At 44.3% G+C, this 13316-nt stretch overlaps 1 protein-coding gene across 1 annotated transcript in view; it reads right to left on the bottom strand.

Annotated features, from left to right (window-relative positions):
• BABAM1 (BRISC and BRCA1 A complex member 1) overlaps positions 1–13316 on the bottom strand; it is a 79046-nt gene that overhangs the window by 38152 nt on the left and 27578 nt on the right. Inside the window, exon 3 of the mRNA XM_073593074.1 lies at positions 1729–1787. Coding sequence (XP_073449175.1) covers positions 1729–1787 — 59 coding nt within the window. The remainder of the gene's footprint in view (positions 1–1728; positions 1788–13316) is intronic.

Here is a 13316-nt window from a genome sequence, read left to right on the forward strand (position 1 = left end):
TTACACAGAACAGGGACATGGTCATTAAAAAAAAATAAAAATAAACCAAGGGACATAAGGAGAGAGGGAGGGTCAAGGGTATTTTTAAGTGCTGACTAGCGTTTAGGGCTTATCAACCATAACATGTTATAAAACAAATTAAAATGGAGTTCCAGTCTCCCCAAACAATTTTTTTTTAAAGACTGCTCTGTAACTCAAGCTGTCTAAACCTGTAAATGAACATTTCTAACATGTCATATTTTTTGCACTTTTACTTTCTTTAAAAATAGTTAGTTACTTACTGATCTCGGAAGCAGGCAGGTTCCATTTTAGTTGTGGGCATCTGAAGCCCTCTTGTGTAAATTTCCTGGATTTCTGTGCAGCTATCTACCCATCATGCACCACCAACACCAATTCTCACACATGCTCAGTAATGCCGCTATAATATATTTGATATAGTGATAATGTGTAGCCCGCGCTGAGACCGTATAACATTGAGCAGACTTGTAAAGTGTCAATTCTTCAGCACTTCCCTAATCTCTCCAATCAGCCGCCCATTACCCTCTCTTGGAAATCTATCAGTAATCTCAGCGCTGAAAAGAAATTTGATGTCAGTTCTGCCTGCTGCCCAGCCAATAGAATGGGGTCAGGGCGGGCTGCTACGTGTATGCGGCTCCGCCCCCCTTCTTAAGAAGCCCAATAATTGGCTGGTGTTCGATAGCTGCTCGGTCCCGCCCACCCCCGACATCACCGATGATTTCTGACAGCTCCTCTCTCTCCCTGCACACAGTATATTGCAGTGTGTGTGACTGCAACTCTTTTGAGTTCCTATGGATCAATACTATTGATCAGATGCTCATTCTGCTTTAATAAAAAAGAAAATCAATGGTTTGCATATCTCCTGATTAAATTTATATCTCCAGACTCTTTCTATTAGGCGCAAGGGCAGCAAGCAGAACAGATTTCCTTCAAATTTCCTTTCAGCGCTGAGATTACTGATGGATTTCCAAGAGGGGGTAATGGGCGGGTGATTGGAGAGATTAGGGAAGTGCTGAAGCATTAGGAAAGACACTTTACATGTCTGCTCAATGCTATACGGTCTCAGCGCGGGCTACACATTATCACTATATCAAGTATATAATATATATATGATATAGTAATAATGTGTAGCCCGCGCTGAGACCGTATAACATTGAGCAGACATGTAATGTAACTGTGGGCAGGGACAGAGAGGAGCTGTCAGAATTCATAGGTGATGTTGGGGGTGGGCGGGACCGAGCAGCTATCAAACACCAGCCAATTATTGGGCGTCTTAAGTAAGGGGGCGGAGCCACATACATGTAGCAGCCTGCCCTGACCCCATCCTTTTGGCTGGTGTCCGATAGCTGCTCAATCCCGCCCACCCCCAACATCACCGTCACATTAATTCTGACAGCTCCTCTCTCTCCCTGTATATGCGAGATTTCAGCAGTAGGCGATTCTCAAGGAGTCATGGGATACATGATGCCGCCATCCCAGGAACACTTGCGAATCGCCTAGTGACGCAATCACCTAGGCGATCGCAAGGAGGAAGTAATGTATAAATAGAAAAAACAGGTATTTAACAGCAAAAAAATGGACACTGAAAACTATGAGCTAAGGGCATGCAGCACAGCCAAAGAGAAAAAAATGGGTGGAACTCCGCTTTAAAAACAGTGACCACTGTTAGGGGAAAAAAAAAAAAAAATAAGCAAAATAAAGAAAGCCTACCCATTAAAGGATTCCAATTTCTGAGAGGACATTTCTTCTGACAAATCCAGACAAATGATCTGTAGCAATAGGAAAACACAGCAAACGACAATAAATATCATGGTGCCCAACAGTGATATATAAAAAAAAAAAAAAAATTTAAAATATTATTAAAGTGATATTAGCACTTTTGAAATTTGTTTTAACTTGACATACAACCAAACTCACCTCGAGCCAGTTTGCAAAAGAGTTCAATCAAATGTAATAAAAATTGGTGGATCATTTTTTAGCCCTCATTTCTGGTAACTCAACAAAAGGGAAATCCTTCCAAAGTGACAGAGACCCCATAAAAGAAACCTGAAAGGGGTCTAAATATTGTCTTCCCTTTCCAAATTTTTTGTTTTGGCTTTACATACAGTGAGGGAAAAAGGAATTTGATTCCTTGCTGATTTTTTACGTTTGCCCACTGACAAAGAAATGATCAGTGTACAATTTTAATAGTAGGTTTATTTTAACAGTGAGAGACAGATTAAAAACAAAAATATCCAGAAAAACGCATAAAAAAAAAAAAAAAAAGTTATAAATTGATTTGCATTTTAATGAGTGAAATAAGCATTTGATCCCCTATCACTCAGCAAGACTTCTGGCTCCCAGGTGTCTGCTATACAGGTAACGAGCTTAGAATAGGAGCACTCTCAAAAAGTTAAACATTGACTTGCATTTTAACGAGTGAAATAAGTATTTGACCCCTTCGCAAAACATGACTTAGTACTTGGTGGCAAAACATTTGCTGGCCATCGCCGAGGTCAGACGATTCTTGTAGTTGGCCACCAGGTTAGCACACATTTCAAGAAGGATTTTGTCCCACTCTTCTTTGCAGATCCTCTCCAAGTCATTAACGTTTCGAGGCTGACGTTTGGCAATTCGAACCTTCAGCTCCCTCCACATATTTTCTATGGGGTTAAGGTCTGGAGACTGGCTAGGCCACTCCAGGACCTTAATGTGCTTCTTCTTGAGCCATTCTTCTGTTGCCTTGGCAGTGTTATGGGTCATTGTCATGCTGGAATAACCATCCATGATCCATTTTCAATGCCCTGGCTGAGGGAAGAAGGTTCTCAGCCAAGGTTTGGCGGTGCATTGCCCCATCCATCGTCCCTTTGATGCTGTGAATTTGTCCTGTCCTATTATGCAGAACCCCCCCCCCTCCCAAAGCATAATGTTTCCACCTCCGTGTTTGATGGTGGGAATGGTGTTCTTAGGGTCATAGGCAGAATTCCTCCTCCTCCAAACATGGTGAGTTGAGTTGATGCCGAAGAGCTTGATTTTGGTATCATCTGACAACAACACTTTGACCCAGTTCGCCTCTGAATAATCGCGGCACTGCAGGATTTTAGTCCTTCATGGCGTAGTGTGTGAACAATTGTTTTCCTGGCGACTATGGTCCCAGCTGCCATGAGATCATTGACAAGATTCTCCCGTGTCTGATTCCTCACTTTTGTCATGATCATTGAAACTCTACGAGGTGAGAACTTTCATGGAGCCCCAGACCGAGGGAGATTGACAGTTATTTTGAGTTTCTTCCATTTGCAAATAATCGCACCAACGGTTGTCACCCTCTCACCAAGCTACTTCGCGATGGTCTTGTAGCCCGGGCCAACCTTGTGTAGGTCTACAATCTTGTCCCTGACATTCTTGGACAGTTATTTGGTCTTGGCCATGGTGGTGAGATTGGAATCTGATTGATTGCTTCTGTGGACAGATGTCTTTTATACAGGTAAAAAGCTGAGATTAGGAGCACCCCCTTTAAGAGAGTGCTCCTAATCTCAGCTTGTTACCTGTATAGAAGACACCGGGGAGCTGAAAATCTTGCCGATTGATAGGGGATCAAATATTTATTTCACTCATTAAAATGCAAATAAATTTATAACTTTTTTTAAATGCGTTTCTCTAGATATTTTTGTTGTTATTCTGTCTCTCACTGTTAAAATAAACCTACCATTAAAATTATAGACTGATCATTTCTTTGTCAGTGGGCAAACAACAAAAACCAGCAAGGGATCAAATACTTTTGACCTCACTGTACACCAACTAAAAAAGAAAATAAACATTTTGAAAAAGTTGGAGGAGGATGAATGTCTACTATATTGAATTGTATATTGTAACTGTACTGTCTGCCTCATGTTGGAAAGCGCTGTGCAAACTGTTGGCGCCATACAAATCCTGTATAATAATAATAAAGTGCTTTGCAAAAGCGGACCATGAGCAGATTATTAATTTCAACAACATTCTTCCTATAAGGGTCCATGCACAATGGGCTTAAAAAACGCTGCTTCACCTAAACATGTACAATAATGCTCTATATGAGAGGTTTTGTTTCTGCACGGAGCCTATGTGCATTTAAGTCATATTAAGTTTGTTTTTGTATTTTAACTATAAATGCCTTCTATGTATGGACATCCAAAAGCCTTTAGACTGCTGTTGGGTGCTGCCATCGTGGATGCATGTCAGCATCCCAAGCTGACTGAGTCATCACAGAAGTGGCACTCTAGAACAATGATGGTCAACTCACTTGTTATAAGGGACTTCAAGTGTGGTCCCAGACATCAACAAAGATCTGCACATAATATTTAGTTAATGTAATGGTATAGAAAGATGTCTAAGACTGCAGACATGTAACGGGAGATGGAGAGGGACTATGAGCATACTACAAGAGATGGCCAGGGACTGTGAAAATTCAACAGGAAAAAGTAAGACTCTTTCACCAGAACCCAGAATTCTGTCTGCAGGGGGTCACAAGGGCCACATAAGTGCAAAACGGCTACATGCAACCCCTGGGCAACAGGTTAGGCACCAGGGCTCTATAGTATTCCCCTTCGCTCCCCACTTGGTTGCTACATTATAGGCTCATTCACACTAAGGTCCCTTTCACACTGTAGGCCTGTTCAGGTCCGCCTGTCAGTTTTGTTGGCAGACCTGAACGGGCGCTCCATGCTAGTCTATGGAGCGACGGATGTCAGCGGTGACATGTCCGCTGACATCCAACCCGGTCCGATCCGCTAAAATCAGACAGATGCCCCTACGTTCGCATCTGCCCCTGGCGGACCGGATCGGGTGAGATCTGATGAAAACGAACATGCTGTCCGTTTTTGTCAGATCTCTCCATAGTAACCAGCGGCGCTCGACAAGCCCCTCCCCGCTCAGTGAGCAGAGAGGGACCTGTCATCCACCGGCTCAGCGGAGATCAATGGAGAGATCTCCCGCTGAGCTGGCGGACAGAGGCGGACTCCGAGGCAGCGGATCCGCCTTGTGAGAATGATGCCTATGTGCGGTGACTGGCATTTTTTTCACTGAATAAATGACAGCCACCACAAGGGCACACAGAGAACAATTGTTTGGTGTGTGGTGCATTGTGGTGCAGGGTAGAAAAATGCAAACATGCTGGATTTTTTTGCACTGCATTTCAACACACCACATGGCACGGCTCTGTGGAGACATAAATGAAATGGCACTTTTTGCACTTCAAATAAAAAAAAAAAAATTAAAAAAATGCAATATGCTGAAACACACAATGCACTGCCCCCTCACAGCAGCTCTCGCAAGGCAAAACTGACAGTTGCCCGCACACTAAAAATGAAAGTTTAGCATACATGCAGAAAGAACCATTTTTAGACAGTTATTAGACACTCCCAGAAGAGGAGAGGTTGAAATTCAAAGAAGGAAGGAGCTGTGCTAGGGAATGATGCTTTTTTGAGTAGTCAAATTTGCAACCAAGTTCAGAGGCACATTGCAAGTAAGGCTGCATTCACACCTGAGCATTTTCAGCTTGTAAAACTCAAAAGTCCGCCCAAGCAAAATCCCATTCATTTCAATGGCACCTGTTCACATCTGAGCATTCTGTCACCAAAAGCAAAACGCCTGAAGCTCAAAAAAGTACATGAGCTTCTTTTTTGGCAGATTACAGGAGTTTTACTGCTTTTACATTGGTGACCTTTTAACCTTGAAATTTCCTGAACATGATACGCTCAGGTGTGAATGCAGCCTTAATAAAATTAATTATGGTAGGGCAAATTCTACAAGTATTTAAAAAAATTAGATTTTTCTGTGCCTTTACTTGCAATTATTTAAATTGTTAGCTGGGTCTTCTTAAAAGTGTAACTTTGGTCAGAAAATAAAGTCCTCCTAGATTACTTCAGGCTGGCCCCTTTTGCAGGAATGTAAAACACTAAAAATAAGTGCCTGTACTGTTTACAAATCCAGTAATACGTATCACCCTGCTCTGCACATGCTCAGTTGCGCTTCATTTTTGGCATTGTGCTGAAAATCAGAGCCACTAGAAGCAGATTTGCTGACACCCTAAAGACTTACTTCTGTTTAGGGACACTGGGCTTCGGCAAAATGGCAACCTCCGAGAAGAAGAAACAGGAGCAATGCTGGAGGCAATTTACAGCACACACTAATTTTGTTAGCATAATTAATAATGTGTAATGTAAGTTCCTTGCTAAAGAAGATTATTTTTTATCAAGTTGTTATGGGTAAAGTTCCACTTTAAGTGCTAGTTTACATAGAAGTCAATAAGGGAACATCTGTCATTCGTCTCCCAGCCTCCAGCCCCAAATGACTTATTGTACACTTCTGTGTTGAGTACTGTATTGAATACAACACTCATCTCATTTGCTTGATTGCCTTTTCACTGATCGTGGGAGAGCATTGACAATGTTGGCAAAATAAGCTCTGCAAATATCTGTATCCAGCGTAGCAAAAGACCATAAAATGTCAATGGCCCCGAAATAATGCTCCACTTTGTTTAACCCTTTCATGCCAACTGCCTCCCTGCCCTTTAAGAGTTGAAAAAGCCAGGAGCAGTCATTCGGGTCATGGGACCGCTGTGATTACCTGTATGCATCAGGAGCTTACCTTTGCCCGCTGGCTACCATGCTGGGAGCGTGCAGGAAGCTCGCTCTCAGCACATTAAGTTATTTTAACAGGGCTGCATATATGCGGCCACTTGGCGTTAAGGTCCACCCGCCGAGCGACCACATATATGCATGCGGCCAGCGCTAAGAGGTTTAAAAGAAATCAGTTGCTACATAAGTAATTTCATCATTCTAAACAAATATGATTTAAAACTGCAGACAGAAGATCGAAAAGTAAACACATCACTAGAGGATGCTTGCTACACTCATTTTTTTAACACGGGTTTGCATTAAAGTTAATAAAAAATTGCATTTCCTTTTAATATTTTGACAGCTATGGTTTTGTATAACAGTCATAAATTTCATATGTCACTTACATCCAACCATGGTATCAATGGGAGCATTCGCTTGGCTTATTATTTTTCCCAGCAAATTTTCTGATCATGAGATCACAGCAACTGCATACCTTCCCACTTACTTTTAAAGGAAGAGGAAAGGCCCGTATTAGTATAGGCAAAGCAGGGGCAGGTGGGAATCTACAATAAAGTCTGCTTTACTGTACACTGTATATACAGTAATTGCCTTGAAAAGGAGCGATTTATACTTTAGTATTTCTTTAGGTAAGCACCTTAAACTTTTTTCACACCATTCAGGAGAGATTCTGCACAGCCTTTTTCGGAGGTTGTCTGAAACAACTCACAGGCATTATGTGAAATTGGTGTATGTCATCTAACGTGGCCTTGCTTAAATCACCCGTTTTTAAAAGAGAAGTTTGGATTTAGGTAAAAAAAAAAAAATGTACCTAGGTGGATGCTGCATCGGTCCAATGCTGCATCTGTCCCCCGCCAGCTTTAAGACCGAGTGATCAAACACTGCTGATTGTTCAGCTCTCTGTCTTCAGGCTGCAGAGAGCTGGTGACTGTCAGTCACTGACCCTCTGCTGTGCCTCTCTAGCTCTCACTGAAGAGCTGGGCTGTGCAGGGGGTGGGAGCAGCTGGCTCAGCCTCTCAGCAGCTCGCTGAGAGGCTGAGCCAGCTGCTGGTCCAGCCATCTGGGTGGGTCCCGAACCATATGGTCAGGATCTTTTCAGAGCCTGGACCGGCACTGTGACGTCAGCCGACAGCAGGGTTTAGCCTGCTGTCTGCTGAAATTGGGTTACAGGAGTGTAGAATGAACTGCACTCCTGTGATCCATAGAAGTACAACTAAAAAAAGCTTTGGCTATATCACTCCTTTATACCTGCCTTTCAAGGCATATTCATTGGACACAAAACTATAAAAAAAAATTAAAACCACAGCTTTCACAGATGATCTACTCCTATACATGGCCTTGACGATACGATACCCAGGCGCCAGTTTGCTATGGCCACTAAAAATTGCGTCCTGGCGCCTGGGCTTTTGTCAGCCATCTGCCTTCCCCTCCCAGTTGCTGACCGCATCTATTGACATACTCCCAAAACCCCACCCCCTGTGTGAGCGCACTCTGTGATCAATGCGTCCTTCAGGCACAGCTGAATAGAGATCGAGATAAAGGGCCAATCACAGATGCTGTGATCAGCTGTGTCCAATCACAGCTCATCACATGTAAACAAATGCTGGTCATCGGTACTTCCTTTCCTCAGCGCTGTCACAGCGTGAGGAAAGGAAAGCCGATAACTGGCTATCCTGTGACAGGGGACATTTACACTGATAATCAGGGCACTGATCATCAGTGCCAATTAGTGATCATCAGAGCAGCCTATTGGTGACATCAGAGCTAACTATCAGTGCTGCCTTATCAGTGCCTCCTTATCAGTGCCCATCAGTGAAGAAGAAAAATTACTTATTTGCTAAATTTTATAACAGAAATAAAGAAAGTAAAGAAAGAAAAAAAAAACCCAGTGCTGATTAAATACCACCAAAAGAAAGTACGGTGTTGCATGACCACGCAATTGTCAAATCAAAGTATGAAGGGTGAAAGTGCCCAGTAGGCAAGTGGTTAAAAAAATGGGTCCTAACTTTTTTTAGCTGGCTCCTAGATTTAAAGCAAATTTGTCAAGCCCTGACATATCCCATCTCTTCCCTTCCAAATATAGTCTCTTATTACTGCATTTGGTTTGGCCTCTAGGTATTCAATTAATTTAAACCACTGTTTTTCAACCTTTTTCCAGTCAAGGAATCCTTGAAATGTATTTTCAGTCTCGAGGCATCCCAATCTAAGGATTGGTCCACAGTACTGCGTGTCGGGGAACACACAAAATCACATGCGTTCTCGACATTCAGACAAACGCGTTGCTCTTTATCAGATACGCAAGGGTGTCATTAAAGTGATTGTAAAGGTTCTTTTTAAAAAAACAAAAAAAAACAAACATGTTATACTTACCTGCTCTGTGCAAGGGTTTTGCACAGAGCGGCCCCGAACCTCCTTTTCTGGGGTCCCGCGGTGGCGCTCTCGGCTCCTCCTCTTCTCGAGTGCCCCACAGAGAGCTGCTTTCCGTGGGGGCACTCGTGCGGGCATGCTCCCAAGTCCCGCTGCTGCGTCCACTAACACAGACAGCAGGACTTGGCCCCGCCCCCGGCTCCCGTGTCACTGGATTTGATTGACATCAGCGGGAGCCAATGGCTCCTGCTGCTATCAATTTGTCCAATGAGGACCTGAGACAGCGGCTGGACCTGCTGGGCTTGTTCTTGTCGCAGGATCAATTGTGTTCAGGTAAGAAAACAGAGAGGGGGGAATCTCTGGGGGGCTGCTGCAGCATTAAGGTGAAAAACCCTCAGAGTTTACAACTCCTTTAATTCTTAATGGTACCCTCACGCATTGGCAAATGCAGTACGCTTTTGGTGCAATGCAATTTAAAAAAAAAAAGAAAAAAAAAAAAAAAAAAAAAAAAGGGGAGTCCAGGATTTCTTTCTTTCCCTACATTTCTGCAGGTAGGACAGCCCAAGGAAATAAATGGTGTGCCCTGCACAGCATGCAGCCACAAAAAGATGTAAACCAAGGGCTTGTTCAAACGAGAGGTTTCTGGATGGTAAAACCATGCAGTCGAACCATGTTTTTACCACCCCCAACTGCAGAGGCAGCAGCCGGGGTTGTATACACACTGGCCGTGGCTGGAAATATACCCCCAGGTGAATCCCAACCATGAAATTACCTGACACTACCTGCCTGGAGTTTGCATGTTCTCCCTGTGCCTGCGTGGGTTTCCTTCGGTTACTCTGGTTTCCTCCCACACTCCAAAGACATGCTGGTAGGTTAATTGGTTTCTGTCTAAATTGGCCCTAGTATATGAATGTGTGTTAGGGACCTTAGATTGTAAGCTCCTTAAGGGTAGGGACCGATGTGAATGTACAATGTATATGTAAAGCGCTGCATAAATTGACAGCGCTATATAAGTACCTTAACCACTTCAGCCCCGGAAGGATTTACCCCCTTCATGAGCAGAGCACGTTTTACAATTTGGGACTGCGTCGCTTTAACTGCTAATTGCGCGGTCATGCAATGCTGTACCCAAACGAAATTTGCGTCCTTTTGTTCCCACAAATAGAGCTTTCTTTTGATGCTATTTGATCACCTCCGCCGTTTTTATTTTTTGCGCTATAAACGGAAAAAGACCAAATTTATTGAAAAAAAATAATATTTTCTACTTTTTGTTATAAAAAAAATCCAATAAACTCAATTTTAGTCATACAATTAGGCCAAAATGTATTCGGCCGTGGTCATGGTAAAAAAAAATGTCAATAAGTGTATATTTATTGGTTTGCGCAAAAGTTATAGCGTTTACAAACTAGGGTACATTTTCTGGAATTTACACAGCTTTCAGTTTATGACTGCCTATGTCATTTCTTGAGGTGCTAAAATGGCAGGGCAGTACAACCCCCCCCCCCAAATGACCCCATTTTGGAAAGTAGACACCCCAAGGAAATTGCTGAGAGGCATGTTGAGCCCATTAAATATTATTTTTTTTGTCCCAAGTGATTGAATAATGACAAAAAAAAAAATTACAAAAAGTTGTCACTAAATGATATATTGCTCACACAGGCCATGGGCATATGTGGAATTGCACCCCAAAATACATTCAGCTGCTTCTCCTGAGTACGGCGATACCACATGTGTGAGACTTTTTGGGAGCCTAGCCGCGTACGGGGCCCCGAAAACCAATCACCGCCTTCAGGATGTCTAAGGACGTAAATTTTTGATTTCACTCCTCACTACCTATCACAGTTTTGAAGGCCATAAAATGCCCAGATGGCACAAAACCCCCCCAAATGACCCCATTTTGGAAAGTAGACACCCCAAGCTATTTGCTGAGAGGCATGTTGAGTCCATGGAATATTTTATATTTTGACACAAGTTGCGGGAAAGTGACAAATTTTTTTTTTTTTTTGCACAAAGTTGTCACTAAATGATATGTTGCTCACACAGGCCATGGGCATATGTGGAACTGCACCCCAAAATACATTTAGCTGCTTCTCCTGAGTATGAGTATACCACATGTGTGGGACTTTTTGGGAGCCTAGCCGCGTTCGGGGCCCCAAAAACCAATCACCGCCTTCAGGATTTCTAAGGGTGTAAATTTTTGATTTCACTCTTCACTGCCTATCACAGTTTCGGAGGCCATGGAATGCCCAGGTGGCACAAACCACCCCCAAATGACCCCATTTTGGAAAGTAGACACCCTAAGCTATTTGCTGAGAGGCATGGCGAGTATTTTTTGGGTACGGGTACTCTGGAGGACATAAAGAAAATGCCTCTCATGCAGCTGACTGCATTTGGTTGGGGATGTGAATGGGGGAAGTACGGGTGCTGCAGAAGTGGTGGGTTGCCAATTAGGATTGGCGAATGCAGCAGGAAGGGCATTATGGGCACGACGGGCCTGTGTTTGTCTTCTTCTTGGTGGCAGCGGGACATTACTTGTGCTTGCCACCTCACCAGCTTGAACTGCACTTATGGGACTAGCCACGTCATCAAGTGTTACTGCAGTGCTGGTTTGACTACAACCGGGGTGTACTAGGCCACTGGTACTTGCCAGTTCACCAAATGCTACCAAAAAAACTGTTAGCGATCGCAGGGATCAGGCCTGACTCTGCGAACGTTGCAGTTATGTGTTTAGTGTTTTGTAAGTGACAGTGATCGATCGATACTGCACTTGGGTGGGCTGGGCTGGGCTGGGCTGGGCCGGGCAAAACGCAGGTGCTAGCAGGTATCTGGGCTGATTCCGCTAACACTGCATTTTTGGAAACCCTAAACTGCTGGGGACGCTAGTATAGATCTGATCGGATCAGATATTGATCCGTTCAGATACTATACCACTAAGGGAGGTGTACGGTGCGTGCGTGGGTGTTAGCGGTACTGGCGCTAACCTGACGCTGCCTGGGGCTGGTGCCTGCCAGTTCACCAAAATGCTACCAAAAAAAACTGTTAGCGATCGCAGGGATCAGACCTGACTCTGCGAACGCTGCAGTTATGCATTTAGTGTTTTGTAAGTGACAGTGATCGATCGATACTGCACTTGGGTGGGCTGGGCTGGGCCGGGCGGAGGGGCAAAACGCAGGTGCTAGCAGGTATCTGGGCTGATCCCGCTAACACCGCGTTTTTGGGAACCCTAAACTGCTGGGGACGCTAGTATAGATCTGATCGGATCAGATATTGATACGTTCAGATACTATAGCACTAAGGGAGGCGTATGCTGCATGCGTGGGTGTTAGCGGTACTGGCGCTAACTTGACGCTGCCTGGGGCAACGCATATCACCGCCGGGCGATCAGGGGGCTAAACCTTTATTAGGTAATAAACGGCGGGTGCCCTGACACTATAAAAAATAAACGAACTAACCAGCGTCACCCGTAACGGTTATACGGTGATCAGTGGTGAAAGGGTTAACTAGGGGGCAATCAAGGGGTTAAAACATTTATTCGGTAGTATATGGGGGTCCCTGTTGCTATAAAACGCTGACGGCGAACCTAAATATTTACCTCCCTAACTAGCGTCACCAGTGACACTAATACAGAGATCAGAAAAATGATCGCTTAGCGACACTGGTGATGGGGGGGGGGGGGTGATCAAGGGGTTAAAAAACTTTATTAGGGGGGTATAGGGGGGTACCCTAGACCTAAAGGGGGCTAACACTAACTGCCCTACCACACTAACTGTCACAAACTGACACCAATGCAGTAATCAGAAAAAAAAAAAAAAACACTGCTTGGTGTCAGTGTGACGGGGGAGGGTGATTGGGGGGTGATCGGGGGGGGGGATGGGGGGTGTATTGTGTGCCTGGCATGTTCTACTGTGATGTGTTGTGTTGGTGCACTCACATTGCAGTCTTCTCTCCTCGGCGCCGGAACGGAAAATACCGAGCCGAGGAGAAATGACATCATTTCCTCTGCCTCTGTGTACTATACAGAGGCAGGGGAATGATCTGATTGGCTGGGAGCGATCGCCGGGGGGGGGGGGGGGGGGGCACACGAATGGATGGCCTCCCCCTCATCTCTGAACGCTCCCAGACGGAAGCCGACGGCCTCGGGCACCGGGGAGGCAGATCACGTACAGGTACATGATTCTGCCTGCCCGTGCCATTCTGCCGACGTACATCGTCGTGAGGCTGTCGGCAAGTGGTTAAATAATAATAATGCACATGCATTGCACATGGTGATGCAGAATTTAGGGGGTTAAAACATGCTTCGAGGAGGCAAAATATCACCTCTTTATTGTCTGCCAAATG

Source organism: Aquarana catesbeiana, linkage group LG01 (genome assembly GCF_042186555.1).
Source record: "Aquarana catesbeiana isolate 2022-GZ linkage group LG01, ASM4218655v1, whole genome shotgun sequence".
Taxonomy (NCBI): domain Eukaryota; kingdom Metazoa; phylum Chordata; class Amphibia; order Anura; family Ranidae; genus Aquarana; species Aquarana catesbeiana.